The sequence below is a fragment of the Oncorhynchus gorbuscha genome, linkage group LG02 (assembly GCF_021184085.1).
Source record: "Oncorhynchus gorbuscha isolate QuinsamMale2020 ecotype Even-year linkage group LG02, OgorEven_v1.0, whole genome shotgun sequence".
Taxonomy (NCBI): domain Eukaryota; kingdom Metazoa; phylum Chordata; class Actinopteri; order Salmoniformes; family Salmonidae; genus Oncorhynchus; species Oncorhynchus gorbuscha.
In genome coordinates, this window is record NC_060174.1 from 97,868,278 (window position 1) to 97,889,363 (window position 21,086).

Here is a 21,086-nt window from a genome sequence, read left to right on the forward strand (position 1 = left end):
TCACCGTCTCTGGTAAACACACACTACATCAACTAAAATATAAATGTATTTGTCACATGTACAGGATACAGAAGGTGTACACGGTACAGTGAAATGGTTTCTTGCATAGTTGCAATATCAAAAACAGAAAGTGTCCAGATAAAAATATTTAATAATTATTAGATGTCACTTACCCGACGCACTAAATTGATGGGTGATGTGAAGGAAATGCTGTAATCACCCCCCAGCCACATCTCGCTAAGTGGATGGGTCACTATTGTCTAGACATGTACACATTGTCATAGTTGTAGTATGAATCTGCAGGTAGCTAAAGACCTAACCAACTAGGTTCAATGTTAGCTAACTAACATTAGGCTTTATCTAGCAATGCAAATGGATTTCTGATTCAAATAATATTACTACACAGATCATAACGTACACGCAATGTTAGCTAGCCAGCAAGCTAATGTTCGCTAGCTAACGAACAGTACGCTTTAACTTGCAATGAAAACGACTGTCTGACAAAATTTAAAACGTATAATATCTGAAAATGTTTCTAGACTCTTACCTGTATACATGGATGCACACTTCATGGCAGACTGGAACCATTTAACTCCTGTGCAGAAAGTAGCCCATCACTTTTTCCAACTGATCTGTTGATAGCGCCTGCTAAATTCAGGGCATCAATGTTGTTGAGAAAAGTAGCAAAACTTTTGTAGTTCTTGATGGCTAACGATATATTTTTCAAAAACGGTGCAGTAGGACGGACTATCAACACATACTGAGCAGCTCACGTTATAGACAGAAGCATGCTACAAGGCAGACCAATCCAAACTCATCTCCCGGCATCATGGCTAGCTGGAAGGTCCCTGTCTTTTCCGTGGCTAAACAAACTAGACTCGTAATTCAACAATTGTACTTGTATTTATGGATGAAATACAAGTTTGTTATTAAAGCACATGAAGGTTCACCTTCCAGAATACTTTTTTGCCCAAAACCAAACAATTTTTTTTTTTTTTTAAATGCCTCTCCTGTGAAGTAGTTTCCTGAAAAGAGTCACATACTGTATGTGTATAAATGTGTTAAATCTACATGTGGGGGTGTGGGCATCACCTCTCAAAATGATTCTAACAGTGTTCTATACCACTGATGAGAATGTGACATGGTGGCTGTTGCATCACATGTATAGTTACTTCACGCATTAGAAAGGAGGCTGAATGGGTTTGAGGTTTTTCATGTCGAAGGTTACCCTTCAGTTAGGTTTAAATGTACTGCCAGCACCGGTCTAGCCTTTTCATCACATTCTAACAAAATACTACCAAGTTCCCTCAGGCTTCCGGACCACTGCACCTTCTAGTTCTTCCAGAAAAGTACATACACTCTGTGACTACATCATTTTTTCCACCAGACTGAAATGCTTTCCCCCATTTTCATTAGACATGAATGGGCTCTGTGAGGGATTTCTGGTTCACAAGCTGGGATAGAGCATGTGGATGTAATAATGTAGTTCCCCTGATCAAGCCCTGGAAAAAACAAACAGTGTTACTTTTCCATGTCTGTGTCTGCTTGTCAATCACTTTCATCAAGTTCGGTTTGAGATGTATCAAATATGTGTTTCTATTGGGAGGTAATTTGGAATTCAAGCAATAACATGATTGGTTTATTGGTTCTGTATGTTTCCAGTCATTGGGGAACATGTGCAGGTTTTGATCCGTTAAGTGTTTTCAGATAAACATAAATCACACACATCATCAAACTGCTTCTATCGCTCCAATGAATAGGAAGTAACACAAGGTGTTACAATATGGCTTCAAACCGTTCGCTTGGGGACACCAAACAAAGCTCTACTGGCTCTGATGAACATCTGGTTTTACAGATGCATCCAAATATAGCTGGCATGTATATTTCTATACTTAAAGCAAATTGTGCATACTTTTCTTTCACAGTACAGAGTCAAAACCAATACTCAATTACATAAACTAACATTATCATGGCAGCGGACAAGTACTGTAATTCATACTATGCTCTATCCAGTTTATCTTGAATGGCCTATGTATTGTCATTAGATGTGAGTTAAGAGTAAGGTTAGTGACCTGGACAGGCTGGTACTACTACTGATAGGACTAAAGTCAGAGTTTTATTTAGTTACATCTGAAAACACGAATAAGTGCTCAATTGTAACAAAACCACATTCAGTAATTATATTGTTTATTCATAATGGCATTATTTCAAATTCAAGAACCACACATTAGTCGACAGTTGTTCATATTTACACGCAGAGATTGGCTGCAATATATTTATAAATGTGTATACATATATATCATTTCTTTATAAGATTGTATTTGTTTTTTATAGAAAATATCTTTCATCACACAAATTGTTCACTGTCAACATGTTGCCATGACGCTTTTCTTCAACTCTTATGAATTTAGCCAGTGAGGTGGTTTGTATAGAAGTCATCCACTCCACCCAGTTTGTAAGGGAAAACAGAGAAAAGGTAACAAGGTACCACTCATATTGGATTTTAAACGATCCATTCTTAAATAAGAAAGTTACAAAAACAATTAAAGTTCACAAGAAGACAAAAAAACACTATTCATATTTCTACAGGTAGGAATGTGAGGTGAAAACACTACACTTTGAATACTGATATTAAGCTTTGATTCCAAACTATTCACATGCCTGCAGCTGCATCTATACAGAGGCTGAGTATGTTTCGACGTAACATACATTTATCTGTTAAAGGGTGCACTGTTAGAAAACAAAGTGCTATGCAGAACCTTAAAGAGTTCTTCGTCTGTCTCCATAGGAGAACCCTTTGAAGAATCCTTTATGGTTGCAGGTAGATCCTTTTTGGTTCCAGGTAGAACCTTTAGGGGTTCTATATAAAACCCTTTCTACAGGGGGTTCTACCTGGAACCCAAAAGTGTTATCCAATGGGGACAATCATAGAACCCATTTGGAAGCCTTTTTCCTAAGAGTGTGTGTGTGGTGGAGGCAGGTAAAGAACAAAAGGTAGGAATCTCACAGGCAGTAAAATGATAAAGGTATGGATAGTGGTTTTACAGGGTTTCAAATAAAGCTTTTCCATCAAACAATGAACATCTATGTAGGCCTATGTAGTGAGAACACTGTGCATTTACCCTAATTTCTCTTTATGCATGTATGCATGACTAAATTGTGCTATACCATATAACATAACTTCATACAGAATGTAACAAAATAGGAAACTATATAATGATGCAGCAGATTGATAGACTGATGGACAGAAGCTGAATTCTATATTAATGGATGAATAACAGGAAAATGATCCGAAGCCTACAGAGAAGACAAACATCATAGAGTAGTCCCAACAACAGCGGCAATAAACATGTCAATTCATAGATTCTGAACTATATACAATATTTATTGACATTTTTTTTCTCCACAGGTTTTCTTGTATTAAAAACACATTATTCATAGATTCATAGATTTCAGTATAGATTGTGTTCTGGAGGTGCTCTTTGTGAAGAAGAGGGAGGGGTTGCTGCTCTCTGATGTGACACTAGAGGGACTGCCCAGGGCAGGGCAGGATGCTAAGGCTTCATCTGTGAGTGTGTGCCAACATACACTGTCACCAAGATGGTTCATTCAAAGGAATCTTTTTATAGGACTATAGAAATATAAAAATATATGAAAGAAAAACTGCTGTGAGGTACAAACACATTTTTCAAAGCGAAGCCATTTTATGAAGCCAATATTTTGCCAGTTACAGATGTGCTTTTAAAACATCCCAATGGCTGACATACGTACACGCTCTCACACGCAAACACACACATACATATAATACACTGCAAATATAGAAATCAACAAACAGTTGTATTGTAGCATCACTGGGTAGATGAATACGTCTCTGTAACATTTCAGTAGCGAACTGGTTAGTTGTGTGAACCTGAGATGGGTGACTTAACGCTAGCTATTAGAGTCCCATTAAGCTCCTTTATATTTGACCTGTGTGTGTGTGTATGTGTGTGTGTGTGTGTGTGTGTGTGCATGCATGCAGGTTTATGTGTGTGTGGGTGTGTGTGTGTGTATGCATGCAGATTTATGTGTGTGTGTGTGTGTGCACATGTATGTGTATCTTTCCAATCAGTGGAACTAGAAATGCTTATACTCCTGCTTACATGTCTCAGCTACCTCAGGCATGTGCTGCAAAATTACATCAACTACATTCTTGCCTTTGATAATACTTGACAATTTGGCAAAAACTGAAGACATTCTGAGTTGAGTCATTAAAACACAATGAAAACAAATGTTTGTTTTACTAAGTGATCGAGTGGTACTCTTCAAAATATTTACATTATCGTTGTCATATCAGCTGAAACCATGAAATTGCTTTGCATTCGTCTTACAGTAAAGTACAAATAAGTACGTTGAAAATTGATTTTAGTCTTCTATTTACAGGAATATCAGGCTCCAATTGATGTTTACTAACAATATATTATATGCACACCTAGAAACAGGTTTTTGAACACAGCCCAACCCCAAACCCTGTGAAAAATCGTACAACACTGATATCAAGACATTTCTGTAGATCAATGTATGTATTAATCATATTCAAGCTTCTACAAATGTACATGTAGATGATCTGGTAACATCTTAAAATAGAGTGAGTGAACATTAAACAAAATGTAATATAGGGCCATATGAGTATATGTAAATAAATTACACAAACAAAATATTGTAATGATACATGAAACATGAGTGAAAAGTAAAAAATAGCCCATATAACCAAATCATTATATAGATATAGATTAGGTTAAATAACCATATTAAGTATGCATGGTTAATAAGGGTGTATTCAATCAAACCTTTACTGCAGAAAACCACATGGGTGGTAAAATCACTTAGGTCATGTCTTGTAAAAATGCACCCTATCCTTACTATTTCTGCCAGAAAATGTATGTTAAAAAAATGTATCATGTTTTTCTGCTGTGCGGGTTTGACTGAATTCCAGCCGTAGTCTCATGTTTATCCTGTATCACTCATCAATTTTATAATCATTCTCTTAATAATAAGTAGCTGAATTTCTATCCCCACTTCAAACCATAATAGAATGTTAACACTGCAAACACACACACACACACACACACACACACACACACACACACACACACACACACACACACACACACACACACACACACACACACACACACACACACACACACACACACACACACACACACACACACACACACACACACACACACACACACACACACACAAAATCCTAAACGAACCCTTTACTTTCAACCATTACGTGGTCATCCTTATACTGTACATTTAAATGATGTTCATCACGTCACAACAAGAGTGCGATGGCTACGTTTGTTTGGATTGTGTAAAAGTAAGCGTCAGAAGACTTCATCAAAAGCCCCAAAAAAGAGAAGGAAGTGGACTTTTGTCCATTGATATTATTGAGAAAAGAACATGCAGATGTAAAGAAGCGAGAAAAAAAAATGCAATACGAATTGTTTTGGGGTGAATACCACGTATGTTGAAAACATGCAATACGAATTGTTTTGGGGTGAATACCACGTATGTTGAAAACATGCAATACGAATTGTTTTGGGGTGAATACCACGTATGTTGAAAACATGCAATACGAATTGTTTTGGGGTGAATACCACGTATGTTGAATACATGCAATACGAATTGTTTTGGGGTGAATACCACGTATGTTGAAAAAATGCAATACGAATTGTTTTGGGGTGAATACCACGTATGTTGAAAACATGCAATACGAATTGTTTTGGGGTGAATACCACGTATGTTGAAAAAATGCAATACGAATTGTTTTGGGGTGAATACCACGTATGTTGAAAACATGCAATACGAATTGTTTTGGGGTGAATACCACGTATGTTGAAAAAATGCAATACGAATTGTTTTGGGGTGAATACCACGTATGTTGAAAACATGCAATGCGAATTGTTTTGGGGTGAATACCACGTATGTTGAAAACATGCAATACGAATTGTTTTGGGGTGAATACCACGTTTTGTTGAAAACATGCAATTGCACTTGAGGTGATGTCACAACATCTGCATGTAATGATAATTCATATGTTCATGGGGTTATTTTCTATATTTAATTGTTACCGATCATCTAAGGGAGTCACCAAACACTAAAATGATCAGAAATCACGAATAAATCATTTATAATATTTGTGCAGTTATCTCTGTGTGTGTTTCCATACATTTTCAAGAAACATAGGAGATAAATTGTAATGTTCTAGTCTCTCTCTTCTAACTATATCTCTGTTTTGAGGGAGCAGTCTCAAGAGCACCAAGAAGTGTTGCACCACCTACTATACAGACACTATGGCTTTTGGATCTGTTTGTATGCAAAAATGTTGTTTTACAAAGTCAGTGGTCAAACATGATAGACGCAACAGTTGTACGATGTACTACTGTGTGTTTCCGTTTCCAAAATGTTTATGACGTTTCTTAATTTCCATTGAATGCTAACTCTACTATTGGCAGTGTTGCCATAAGGTGATCCTTCATGGAGTATTACTAATAAGGTAAACAACCAGACAGGAAAGGAGTATTATTACAGTATACGTATAGTAATCATTTGGCAGGAAAGGAGTATTATTACAGTATACTTATAGTACTCATTTGGCAGGAAAGTAGAGTAATGGAATGCATTGACATGAAATGAGTATTATTACAGTATACTTATAGTAATCATTTGGCAGGAAAGGAGTATTATTACAGTATACTTATAGTAATCATTTGGCAGGAAAGTACAGTAAAAATGCATTATCAGGAAATTAGTATTATTACAGTATACTTATAGTAATCATTTGGCAGGAAATTAGTATTATTACAGTATACTTATAGTAATCATTTGGCAGGAAAGGAGTATTATTACAGTATACTTATAGTAATCATTTGGCAGGAAAGTAGAGTAATGGAATGCATTGACAGGAAATGAGTATTATTACAGTATACTTATAGTAATCATTTGGAAGGAAATAAATATTATTACAGTATACTTATAGTAATCATTTGGAAGGAAAGTAGAGAAACTTAATGAACTGAGAAATAAACATATTATCTTAAGACGACAGTCCATTTTCAATTGAGATTTGGAGCAGCATTGTGCTTTCGTGCATTGTGGTTTCTCTTGCCAGCTTGCAGAGCAGCCTTTTCTCTCTATCATACTCTTTATTTTGTATAGTTACTGTCAACACCTGGATATTTGATAAAGAAATGGCAGTAATGACAGTGTATAATTTAAGAAGGTGGAGCTGCTCAAAACCTTTGTTTTCAAAACCTTCCAACTTCCTGAAGATAATTATATCATGGACAAATTCTGGATGGATCCTCGCTGGAACTGTGATAGATATCATTACTTTTTAAATAATCATATGCAAGAGATATTTACACATCATGGTGATAGGAAAGATTGTCTTTTGATGCATCATGAAATGCCTATCATAGAATCCTTAACTGCTGGCTCAATTCATTAGGAATAGGAATTACAAGATGCCATCTGATGTTTCTTAACAAACTAGAGCCAATGTTTGTTTCTGTATATCCATGTGAAGAACAATTATGAGAAAATACATCATATTATCCTGTAATCTTCCGGATATGTGAACAAAGGACCGAAATGGACAAAGGACAATTTTTCAGAGACACGTTTGTGTATTTTTCTTCAATTGATCTTCTCCATGATCTATCACTGTATCACTGACTCTTAAACTGCTTTGAAGACTAATGCAACATTCTCTTTCTCTATTTCTTTCTCAGTTTCTTCTCATTTTTTGCAATATATTCAACTTCTACATTTCAATTTAATATTCTGTACTTTTTCTGAATGAATACTTTAAGAAAACAATATCAAATCATGAATCAAAGGCTTTGTGATGCATTTATCTGTTAGCTATGCTACAGCATTCAATGTCAACGGCCGATAAACTTTACGTTCTAGTTTCTTCTGTCAAGGTTAGGAATGATGTTTGTTTCTGTTGTCTAAAATAGTATCTACTACACTATCAAACACTTTCATAGAATTGAAATAATGCTTCAAAATAAATAATATGATTTATCAACTATATCAAGGTAGAAAAGGTTGGTTAATCGTAAAACCCTTTTACTATGACTTAATATATTAATACTATGAAAATGTGAAACTTCACAATATAAAGACAAAATCAATTCTAGGATAAATAACATTACATCTTTGAAGTAATGAGTCTTAGAAAATATTGACCTGAACATGCTTGTAACTGTTTTAAGGAGTGTCTTTGTGGTCTGAGATATTTAAAAATCAATATATCATTAATATTTCTAACTATGTTTTGGCAACAAATTAGATAGATAGATATATATAAAGATTTTAAAATGTAAAAACATACAAATATATGCAAACAAACGTTTAAAAATGATAAAATACTAAATTCACTAAATATTGTACTTGTAAAATTATAAACAAAAACTCTGGTACAGGCACCATACAGTATATGTTCTGAATTTCTCTCTCTCTCCTCTAAGGTTTTCATGTGTTAGCCAGCAATTAAGGTGTTCCAAGGTAAAATGGAGTCAGTCCTGATTTTGTTTTAGTAATTCAGTCTTGTGTTGCAAGAACAAACAGCAAAATGATAACTATTCAGAGAAAAACTAGCTTTGTTGTTTGTTTAGTTCTGCCCTTGCTGAAGTCCATTTAGTTGACGTAGTAGAGCCAATAGATTATGTTGAACAAAGAAAAGACAGTGGGGAAGATCATTCTCGACCACTTGTCGATAGAGTTTACATCAGTCAAATCGGGAATGTTGATCTTCAGCTGTGAAGCATGCCTCCGTAGCCGGTTCTTCTTCTGAGGCATGTGGCGCTCCAGGGTGTTGCGTCCAAAGTTGTGCCTGGCCTGCAGCCCTGCTTTGCGGTACTGCAGGGTGGAGCTGTCATAAGTCAACATGGTGCTCCTGGGGTCACTGAGACCAAGGGTCAGCTCTGATGCTCCCATCTCATTCTTAATTTCTATAGTGCCCAGTAGAATATTTTCATGCGGGTCCATCTACAAGGTGAGAAGTTAAATGCATTATTAGTTATGCTACATGTAATGGATGGACAACTTAACGCTTAATGTATCCACTATCCATACCAAGACATCACTCTTAAAGGGATTATTCTGTACTTTTGTATACTTTTTTAGCCAGTAGTTCTGCACAATGTCATATCTCTCTCTCTCTCAACCAATGAACTTGAATTGCTAGGGGGCTGGCCCACGTGGGGGAACTGTAGGGAAAATGGTGCAAAAACTAGGGATTTCATGGCTAATTGAGGTAAAACAGTAATTCTGTTCATAGATTATACATGTATGAACTACTCATTGACACATCTAGCCCAAAGCGGGCGGTTAAAAAAATACTTAGTATCCGCCAAAGTTGTCTTTTTGTAAGAGCCCCTGAACTCAATTCATGTTAAATCTGGGATGACTTACTGTATTTGTTCTAGAAAACAACTCATTTAGCTTTACCCTGTCCTAACCATTACCCCATACATCTTAAAATGACAAATGAATATCAATGGAATATGTCTTAAGTTTATACCCTAGAAAGAATTCAGTGACTTTGCAAAAATATTGATAAAATAACCATCATATGGGAGAAAACTGACGGGGAAAACAACATATCATATTTATATTGTAGTGTTAACACAGTTTATAATTCAAGTACTAATAGTCTTTTAACATAAATATTTTCATAATGTGGGATGGCATGCAAACAAAACTTGAAAAAACAGATAAACCCATGTTTATGTGGGTAAAAGGGAGCTGTGGGTCCCTAGAATGTGAAAGGCATACTATACTTACTGATTTGCAGTGAGTTATACTCACTGACAATGTTGAGTTGAATGAGCAAAATAGCAGGCACAATTGTTAATTCTAGAATTGGATGACTAAAAAAACGGATATAACACAAAGTGTAAACAAAGATGGTGATAACAGATGATAACAACACCAGTGTTGGTCTAAACGATAATGTATGGTAGAGAGGGGAGGATGTTGGCAAGAGCACACGTGCAAATACCAGAGTCGCTATATATACAGTATATACAGTGGGGAGAACAAGTGTTTGATACACTGCCGATTTTGCAGGTTTTCCTATTTACAAAGCATGTAGAGGTCTGTAATTTTTTATCATAGGTACACTTCAACTGTGAGAGGCTGAATCTAAAACAAAAATACAGAAAATCACATTGTATTATTTTTACATAATTAATTTGCATTTTATTGCATGACATAAGTATTTGATCACCTACCAACCAGTAAGAATTCTGTCTCTCACAGACCTGTTAGTTTTTTTAAGAAGCACTCCTGTTCTCCACTCACTACCTGTATTAACTGCACCTGTTTGAACTCGTTACCTGTATAAAAGACACCTGTCCACACACTCAATGAAACAGACTCCAACCTCTCCACAATGGCCAAGACCAGAAAGCTGTGTAAGGACATCAGGGATAAAATTGTAGACCTGCACAAGGCTGGGATGGGCTACAGGAAAATAGGCAAGCAGCTTGGTGAAAAGGCAACTGTTGGCGCAATTATTCAAAAATGGAAGAAGTTCAAGATGACGGTCAATCACCCTCGGTCTGGGGCTCCATGCAAGATCTCACCTTGTGGGGCATCAATGATCATGAGGAAGGTGAGGGATCAGCCCAGGACTATGCGGCAGGACTATACGGCAGGACCTGGTCAATGACCTGAAGAGAGCTGGGACCACAGTCTCAAAGAGAACCATAAGTAACACACTACGCCAGCGCATGTCCAGTCCCGTCTGAAGTTTGCCAATGACCATCTGGATGATCCAGGAGGAATGGGAGAAGGTCATGTGGTCTGATGAGACAAAAATAGAGCTTTTTGGTCTAAACTCCACTCGCCGTGTTTGGAGGAAGAAGAAGGATGAGTACAACCCCAAGAACACCATCCCAACTGTGAAGCATGGTGGTGGAAGCATCATTCTTTGGGGATGCTTTTCTGCAAAGGGGACAGGACGACTGCACCGTATTGAGGGGAGGATGGATGGGGCCATGTATCGCGAGATCTTGGCCTACAACCTCCTTCCCTCAGTAAGAGCATTGAAGATGGGTCGTGGCTGGGACTTCCAGCATGACAAGGACCCGAAACACACAGCCAGGGCAACTAAGGAGTGGCTCCGTAAGAAGCATCTCAAGGTCCTGGAGTGGCCTAGCCAGTCTCCAGACCTGAACCCAATAGAAAATCTTTGGACGGAGCTGAAAGTCCGTATTGCCCAGCGACAGCCCCGAAAACTGAAGGATCTGGAGAAGGTCTGTATGGAGGAGTGGGCCAAAATAAATAATAATATAACACAAATTTGTTAGTGAGAAAACTATCACTACAGTTGAAAAACCGATAGAAACCCATTTAACTTGTATCTTCTATTTGGTACATGGGAATTAAACCTTTTATCTGTAAACAAGTACATTTAATGCAAATACATCTCTGGTGGGAAAATGTTGTTTTTATGCAGATGTGAGAATATTCGCATGAAAATCTGTCACCAATTGGATGGAAACATAGCTACTGAAACGTATAATGTATTCACCAAAAGGGGAAGCTATCCCTTGCTGTTATTTGCTAGATGTTACCATATAGAGCACTGCAGATATGTACATAACATTTACATTTGTTTAGAATGAGCAATCCAGTGTCTAAGAGTGGAGTTCAGGGATAAGGGGAGGACGATGATGATGATAATGATGATGGTGATGGAAACTCTAGGTACAATTTAATCAAACTATAAAACGGACTCTAGTTGTGTTGTAAATATGTATTGCGTTGTACTGTAAGTTGTCACTCTCAGTTGTTAATCCAGTACCTTATTCTTTTCCTCGCCTAGTCCTATCGCTGCATCGTCCACAAAGATTGGTTCCCACATCGAGTCATGAGTGTCAATATCCCTCTGTTTCATTCTGGCATACAGAGTATCGTCTCTCTGAACTACGTTTCCCACCAACCACTGCAAGCATAAAAAATAATTATGCTCACTTGAGTCAGCTGCCGGGAGAGGCAACACAAAATAGACAATGATGTTTTAGGTAACCATGGTCAGAGAGGCAGTTGCTGTAACTCCTTTTTTAAACTCTGAGTGTGTCTTTTACTCACAGTTGAATACAACAATAAACTACTATTCATCTCTTTATTTAAATGAAATCCACAACATCCAAATCTCTATCCAAAGCAAGTTTTCTGTTGTATGAGTCAACCTGAAAACAGACCCTGATACACCGTGTGTTCATTGAGTTGACCCAGTTACCATGTAGATTAGAGAAAAGCTTTTGAAATTCTCCATCCCATTTCGGTACATTACAAAACAGGTCAATGTAATAGGAAGAATACACATCACGTTATTCTTCACTTCACGTCTCTCTAGGCTCTCCCATGGGTTCTAAAGGCTTCCTGGCCTTTCATTCCATTTCATTTGGACAAAAGAACACAGTGACAGATGTGCTCTGTCTGCCTGTGCTTCAGATGGCAAAGCGCCTTATTTGGATTTCTCACAGGACTGATGTAGGCTCATGAAGGCTTGTTCTCCTTGACGGTAAGGCAGAGTAGCATTAATCCAACCCCCCATTTGAAGTGGTGAAACTATTACCCATCATGATTACCTTGCTTGTCTTCACAATCAGTCCTTTCAATAATTAAATTCACTTTCATAAAGTGAAGACGAAAAAGAGAAAACATCAAATTCATATAAGCTGAAGAGTCAAGTCATGGCACTACTTTCATCTGAAAATGTTGGCGTTAAAATGAAGGTGTGTGTGTGTGTTCACAGTGAAATAGTGAAGTTAAGACAACAGACGGGACAGGAACAACTAGTACAGTGATTCACGATACAGGAAGGACTACATGTGTAATTATTATACCGTTTATGAATATTTAGTCATTCTATCAAGTATGTAGTATTTTTTTCTAAATGCGCACAAAGATGATTCACTACTTAGAGCAGGGCTCTCCAACCCTGTTCCTGGAGAGCTACCATCCTGTAGGTTTTCACTCCAACCCTGTTCCTGGAGAGCTACCATCCTGTAGGTTTTCACTCCAACCCTGTTCCTGGAGAGCTACCATCCTGTGGGTTTTCACTCCAACCCTGTTCCTGGGGAGCTACCATCCTGTAGGTTTTCACTCCAACCCTGTTCCTGGGGAGCTACCATCCTGTAGGTTTTCACTCCAACCCTGTTCCTGGGGAGCTACCATCCTGTAGGTTTTCACTCCAACCCTGTTCCTGGAGAGCTACCATCCTGTAGGTTTTTAAACTACAGCTGTAACTAACCTGATTCAGCTTACCAAACAGCTAATTAATGAATCAGGTGTGCTAGATTAGGGTTGGAGCAAAAACCTACATGACGGTAGCTCTTCAGGAATAGGGATGGAGAGGCCTGACCTAACTTGTACCATCTATCCAGTGGGCTACTCTTTAAAATACTGGGTATTCTGTACAGGAAAATGCTGTGTAGGTGCCTGGTGTCCACTGTACCTTGTTTGGATCCATTCTCATTTTCTCATTGTTGGCGACAGCTTCTTTCTCAGCCGCTCTTTTCTGGCGCTGGGGTCCTCTGCCGAAGAAGATGTAGTTGACCAAGGCGTACTCTAGCAGGGCCAGGAAGACGAATACGAAGCAACCCATAAGATACATGTCAATGGCCTTGACGTAGGGGATCTTGGGAAGGGTCTCCCGCAGGTGAGTGTTGATGGTGGTCATGGTCAGCACAGTGGTGATTCCTGGGAAAATAACCTGCCCATCATCACCATCACAGATCATCACATGAGACCAACAATCCACCTCATTAGCAGAGGACTCCCACAGAGAGAGAAATTCAACCTTGACCTCAGATCTGAGTAGGCTGCTGTGACTGACAAGAAAGCCCGTGCTGGCTTTCATTACCATTTCTGTTCAATGAGTCGTGACAGTCAAACTGGAGGTCAACTCACTGTTAAAAGGGACTTTGGTGTTTTCTACTTTTTTGTTGAAGCTTACTAATGTCTTGTTTCAACTCTTTTAATATGACACAGATTATTCTTGCTTTTTTTGGCATTGACTCTGCATGCATTCTGTAAATGACATTCTTCATTGTCCACCTCTGATTCTGATATAAACTAAGCATTGCATCCATACACAATTGCAATGCACCTCCTACAGCTGTGTTTGTTGTAGAGTTAGTGTCTATAATGCCTGAAAGCAGGACAGGGTCAAACGATTCATAAACAGAGGTCTGATCTGGGTTGACCCTGTAACTCCCTGTCCAGCCGACTCCATGATTAAGCATTACTTCTGGTTTTCATTAAATCCTGCACATGCTTCCCTCTTGGATAAATAAATGCAGGCCAGTCTCCAATCAGGGAGAGTACTGCTCTTGTCGAGGGTGCAAGCCAGAGGGAGGGGTGAGAGAGAGGGGATCTTCCTACATCCCACGCACCACAGACCTCATGGTCTAGACTTACGTAATGAAGGATGACAGCGAGAAAATGTTGACTTCCAAAAAAAGGGGAACAAAAAACGCAGAGGCACTCAAATCAAAGTGGAAACAAATCACTTCAGTCATCCATCACTCTCCTTTAGGAAGCGTCTCGGTTGTTGTGTTCTGCAATGCTGCTACATCAAGCCTTTTTCTCCATTGTCGTTGGTAAAAAGCTAAAGTGAAACTCCAACATAAAAACAAACAAATATCTTTTCTCCTTCCTGAATTCAAGCGAATATAGTTTGGCAATGTAAGGTGAGACTATTATAGATTAGATTCAAAACCAATATAGATATTTTTTTAAAGACACAGCACAACATCCTGTATTTTTATGACATAGTGTTACACTATGGATTCCCGCTAAGGAAACCATGCCTCAAACTTTTGCTTTGGCTAAGGTTCTCATTAACTTAGTTGGTCACATGACAAATCCATGACACACAAGTCCCTACCCAAAGCCACTCTGGCAGCAGAAGCGTCATAGTTGATCCAGAAGGAGACCCAGGAAAGGATGGTGATCAGGATAGAGGGCATGTAGGTCTGCAGGATGAAGTAGCCAATGTTCCTCTTCAGCTTAAAGCTGAGGGAGAGTCGGGGGTAGGATCCTACAGGGAGAAAGATCAACATATAGACGTTGTTAACGTAAGATGACACACGATTAACATACCTGACATACAGGTGGTGTGTCTGCTGGGCTTGTTGCAGAATAACTTTCTATTGATTTCACATTGCTTTACGTTTGCCTCCAGAGGGTATCACTACAGTATATGGTTGACAACCTACAGTATAGTATGCCTGACAAAGGCTGCCTGACGAGTCCCACTCCCTGTTGAGGCTGATCCAAAACATCGCCGGTGGGGAGAAGAGATACCCGGAGTGGACTTCTAGTCCGACTCAGGAGGCGCACACACCACCCACCACTTCCGAGTATATTACTCGCTAATGTTCAGTCTCTAGATAATAAAGTTCATTAGCTGAGGGTGAGGATTACCTTCCAGAGAGACATCAAAGGTTGTAACAAACTGTTTCACAGAAACATGGCTCTCTCAGGATATACTGTCCATACAGCATACAGCCCGTTTGGTTCTCGGGTTCATTGCACAGACAGGAATAAATATCTCTCCGGGAAGAACAAGGGCGGGGGTGTATGTTTCATGATTAACTACTCACGGTTTGATTGTGATAACATACAGGAACTCAAGTAATTTTGTTCACCCGACCAAGAACACCTCACAATCAAATGGCGACCGTATTACCTCCCAAGATAATTGTCTTTGGTTATAGACACAGCCGTCTATATTCCCCCTCAAGCTGATACCACAACGGCCCTCAAAGAACTTCACTGGACTTTATGCAAACTGGAAAACACACATCCTGAGGCCGCATTAATTGTAGCTGGGGATTTTAACAAAGCATATTTGATGAAAACTCTGCCAAAGTTCTATCAACACCTCAACTGTAGTACCCGCACTGCTAAAACACTCGACCACAGCTACTCCAACTTCCGGGATGCCTACAAGGCCCTCCCCCGCCCTCCATTCAGCAAATCTCCATTTTGCTCCTCCCTTCCTATAGGCAGAAATTGAAACAGGAAGTACCCGTGCTAAGGACTATTCAATGCTGGTCTGACCAACTGGAATCCACGCTTCAAGATTGTTTTTACCCGGACTGGGATATGTTCCGGGTAGCCCCCGAGAATAACATTGACGAATATACTGATATGGTAACTGAGTTAATAAGAAAGTGTATAGGAGATGTTGTACCCACTGTGACTATTAAAACCTACCCTAACCAGAAACCGTGGATAGATTGCGAACCACCCCATTTAACCATGGCAAGGTGACTGGGAATATGGCAGAATACGTACAGTGTAGTTATTCTCTCAGTAAGACAATCATACAGGCAAAACGTCAGTATAGAGACAAAATGAAGTCGCAATTCCATGGCTCAGACATGAGACGTATGTGGCCGGGTCTACAGACAATCATGGACTACAAAAGGAAAACCAGCCAAGTCGCAAACCCCAACGTCTTGCTTCCGGACAAGCTAAAATCTGTCTTCGCCCGCTTTGCGGATAACACCGTGCCATCGATGCGGCTTGCTACCATGACTGTGGGCTCTACTTATCCATGGCCGACGTGAGTAAGACATTTAAGCCAGTTAACCCCGCCGGTCCAGACGGCATCTCCTGCCGCGTCCTCAGTACATGTGCAGACCAGCTGGCTGGTGTGTTTACGGACACATTCAATCTCTCCCTATCCAAGTCCGCTGTCCCCACATGCTTCAAGATGACCACCATTGTTCTTGTACCCAAGAAAGCAAAGGTAACTGAACTAAATGACTATCACCCCGTAGCACTCACTTCTGTCATCATGAATTGCTTTGAGAGCTAGTCTAGTCAAGGATCATGAGTTGCGGTCTGCCCAACTCATCACAAACTACAAACTACCTGGCAAACTACCTGCCCTCCAGGACACCTACAGATCAAATCAAATCAAATGTATTTATATAGCCCTTCTTACATCAGCTGATATATAAGTGCTGTACAGAAACCCAGCCTAAAACCCCAAACAGAAAGCAATGCAGGTGTAGAAGCATGGTGGCTAGGAAAAACTCCCTAGAAAGGCCAAAACCTAGGAAGAAACCTAGAGAGGAACCAGGCTATGAGGGGATGGCCAGTCCTCTTCTGGCTGTGCCGGGTGGAGATTAACAGAACAGGCCAAGATGTTCAAATGTTCATAAATGACCAGCATGGTCAAATAATAATATTCACAGTAGTTGTAGTAGTAGTAGTACTACCAGTAGTAGTAGTACAGCACCCGATGTCACAGGAAGAACAACAACCACCCGAGCCACTGCCTGTTCACCCGGCTATCATCCAGAATGCGAGGTCAGTACAGGTGCATCAAAGCTGCAACCGAGAGGCAGAAAAACAGCTTCTATCTCAAGGCCATCAGACTGTTAAAAAGCCATCACTAGCACATTAGAGGCTGTTGCCTATATATACAGACTTGAAATCACTGGACACTAAATAAATGGAACATTAGTCACTTTAATAATGTTTACATATTTTGCATTACTGATCTCATTTGTATATACTGCATTCTATTCTATTCTACTGTATCTTAGTCTATGCCGCTCTGACATTGCTCGTCCATATATTTATATATTCTTAATTCCATTCCTTTACTTAGATTGGTATGAATTGTGTGTATTGTTGTGAAATTGTTAGATATTACTTGTTAGATATTACTGCACTGTTGGAGCTAGAAACACAAGCATTTTGTCATACCATAACACTTGCTAAACATGTGTATGTGACCAATAACATTTCTTTTTATTTTTTGTTTGCCTCCAGAGGCTATCACTCCAGAATTTGATTGACAACCTACAGTATGCCTGACAAAGGCTGCCTGAAGGGTCCCACTACCTGTTGTCATTTCCAAGATATCTGTCGGGGAAATACTCAACAGAAAGAATACTTGTTCTGGGTCTAACTCTGTGGCATCAGCATTCTCGTGCATTATCGGGGTTATGACTATCTCTAAATGTATGAAGAGAGTGCTTCTTTTCCTGCCTAGGAGAGCACTACATTTTTTCTTATCTAGGCTTTATTTGAAATAAACCCAGCAGACTGCTGTATATGGCAGCATTGCTTGAACATGCTCATATATTGGGTCCTTTGGGATTGGGATGTATTGTGGTTAGGTTGTGTTATTACTACAATGGCAGGCGAGGGGACCGTTAGAGCTGACATCAAGAAGGACCCACGGTATAAGGAGCTGAGGAAAAGCGAAACAGAAGGTACAAGAGGAAGAGAATGTGAATGCATTACAGAGTGGGTATAAAACCGCCTCCGGCACACATCTCCAGTGAGTAGTTCACAGTTAGTTTTGACGTTGCTGTTAGTTAAAGACTTTCAGTGAGTTTAGTGTGCGGCGCACAGCAAATAGAGATGCAGGCAGGGTTTCCTCAAGGACTAATGAAACAGTGGGGGTGTTAAGGTTACAGTCTGGTTAATAAAGCAACAAGGGCATTTGTTGGTCTTCACCACAACACAGGAGGAGGGGGTGGGCGGGTATTTGATAAATGCCAACCATTTCTGCTGATGTGTGCTTCTCCATGTAACCTGAGGGTCAGCCCTTACTGGTCTCAGCAGGCCCATCCTCAATGCCTAAGCAGTGCAGTCACAGCCCATAAAGAAAGGGATGAGCTGTAACTACTATACATTCTTTATGCATCAGAAAACATTGGGTTTACCAGTTCATAGGGACACATGAGCATCATAAGGTACAGGACAAGCTGTAATTGTTTGACTCACTCTGTGTAATTCTACTGCTCCCATTCAATAAAGTTGTTTCCCGAACCTCTACATACACTGCCACTGTCCTATTGCCTGCTTGCATAACAAATTCATGAAAATAAAAATAATGTAGATTATGAATAAATAATTCAATAAAAACATTTTTTTTTAATAAGTCATGAGCATGCTCCATTTCTGAGAAGGGGGTGGCCTCCATTTTGCCTGTGGGGCCTGTGCCAGTTCGGCTAAAGCAGGAACATCCCACATCCATTCCAGAACCACCACAGGGTCACCCTTTGCCTCTCTCTCGCAACCCTACATTACTCTTCCACCTTAATAAGAACCTCGCTCTCCCCCCTATGGGGGTAATGTCCTGGAAACGGCATGCATGTGCCAGATTGTCAGAGGAGCCCCAATGTCAGAGCATCTAACTGACCTATAAATGGATGCAATTTACCAGCCAGGCCCTTAGTCAGCCCCATGGTCCCTGCACTGCACAGCGAGGGCCTCGAGCTCAGCTTGGGCCATTACAGAAAACCAGCTAGACTGATGTAACACGGCATTTTCTGGAAAACGACAAGACATCCTACTCAGAAACTGGCCAAGGATAACCTTGTAACAGAGGCACTTTTTTTGTCTACTCTGCAACCTTTGTATCTGTACTTAGCTATAATGATGAGTAAATGGAAGAGAGAATCTTAATATAGGGGCCGGTTGGTGCATAAGACATCACCTGTAGAGAAGACGACATTCTTAGAGATGAGTTTGTGGTCCACGATGGAGAACTGGGGTAGTTCTATTCTCTCCACCCCCGTCACAGCGTTATGACCTCCTCGCCAGTAGAACTCTATGTCATCAGTGGTGTACCCATCTAAGGACGAGAGAGGAGGCAGGGCATTTTATGGAGAAAACAAGGGCACACAGCCAGTCAGAAATATATGTGTATGTATACGTGTATGTGTGTATGTATACGTGTGTATGTATACGTGTATGTGTGTAAACGTGTATGTGTCTCCAAGGATTATTCAATTCAACATATACAATTGTGGGCACATAATCATCATATAAGGCACACAAAGAATGTGTTGATTAAATCAGAAGCATTGTAAATACTGTAGCGTCAACCAAACATGTCTGCCACACTGATCCGAGTGGCAGACAGAATAGAGAAGATTTAAACAAAACAACCACAATATGAAGTCAACTTTTGACCACAATGAGATTGTTTTATTTTTGTATTAAAAAAAAAGAATAATGTTATTTTCTATGCCTCAGTGCTTACTCAATTAAAACTTGCACAGAAATTAGCAGCCAGCCAACTTGGCAACTCAGTTAAGAACAAATTCTTATTTTCAATGACAGCCTAGGAACAGTGGGTTAACTGCCTGTTCAGGGGTAGAACAACAGATGTGTACTATGTCAGCTCAGGGGTTTGAACTTGCAACCTTCCGGTTACTAGTCCAACACTCTAACCACTAGGCTACCCTACCACCTGGGTGAACTATTGAGTAACATCTTATAAAATTCTAATGATTTGTTTTTCTCCATCAGACCATGAAACTGGTCCTTGCATAATCCACTTCACAATCCAATGGTCAATTAGGCTGACTCCAGGGAACTGTGTGCATGCATTATAACAGAGACCAGAGACAGAGATGGATGTTCTGCAACACTCCAAATCGCAGGTTAATGAATGAGAAATGAATAAGGTGTTTTTCTCTTGTCTCTCTCCTAATCAAACAAAACACTTCCTCCTCATAATGACTGGTAATCAAAATGTGTGTGTGTGTGTTTATGAATTTGTGTGTGTGTATTTGTGTGACTGTGTGTCTGCATGCCTGCATGTGTGTATGTTTGTGTGCGTGCATGTGTGTGTATCTATTCACATGAATATGTATGTGTGAGAGCGTGGTGTGTGTGGTGTGCACGTGCGGGTGGACCTCAGGGCTGAGTGATATTTGGCAGGACTATTCAGGAACTCTCATTGATTAGTCCCACGCAGGCCTTCCCTTTCTCTTCCTCTGTCCTCTCACCTCTCACCCTCACCCACTCTACAGAATGGACTCTTGGAAAGCCCTCTGTTAACATAGAGAGAGTATGGTAACATCAAAAGGTTGGGGAATTGATCAATATTTCCCTTTCTCAACGAGTTGAAAGTGTCCGTTGGTACTTAAAGAATATGATGTCAGATCAGCTGTTGTCTGGGGCATTATATCTGATGATAGGACGACATAAATTGTATCTTGGAAAGTCTACACATTCTAATTATC

The 21,086-nt window shown here is 39.7% G+C and overlaps 1 protein-coding gene across 1 annotated transcript in view; it reads right to left on the reverse strand.

Moving 5' to 3' along the window:
- Positions 1 to 3,083: 3,083 nt before the first annotated feature.
- LOC124013966 (gamma-aminobutyric acid receptor subunit beta-2-like) overlaps positions 3,084 to 21,086 on the reverse strand; it is a 100,548-nt gene continuing 82,545 nt past the window's right edge. The window contains exons 6-10 of the mRNA XM_046328575.1: positions 19,550 to 19,687; positions 14,966 to 15,118; positions 13,532 to 13,776; positions 11,873 to 12,013; positions 3,084 to 9,048 (exon numbers count right to left, since the gene is read on the reverse strand). Coding sequence (XP_046184531.1) covers positions 8,698 to 9,048; positions 11,873 to 12,013; positions 13,532 to 13,776; positions 14,966 to 15,118; positions 19,550 to 19,687 — 1,028 coding nt within the window. The 3' untranslated portion in view covers positions 3,084 to 8,697. The remainder of the gene's footprint in view (positions 9,049 to 11,872; positions 12,014 to 13,531; positions 13,777 to 14,965; positions 15,119 to 19,549; positions 19,688 to 21,086) is intronic.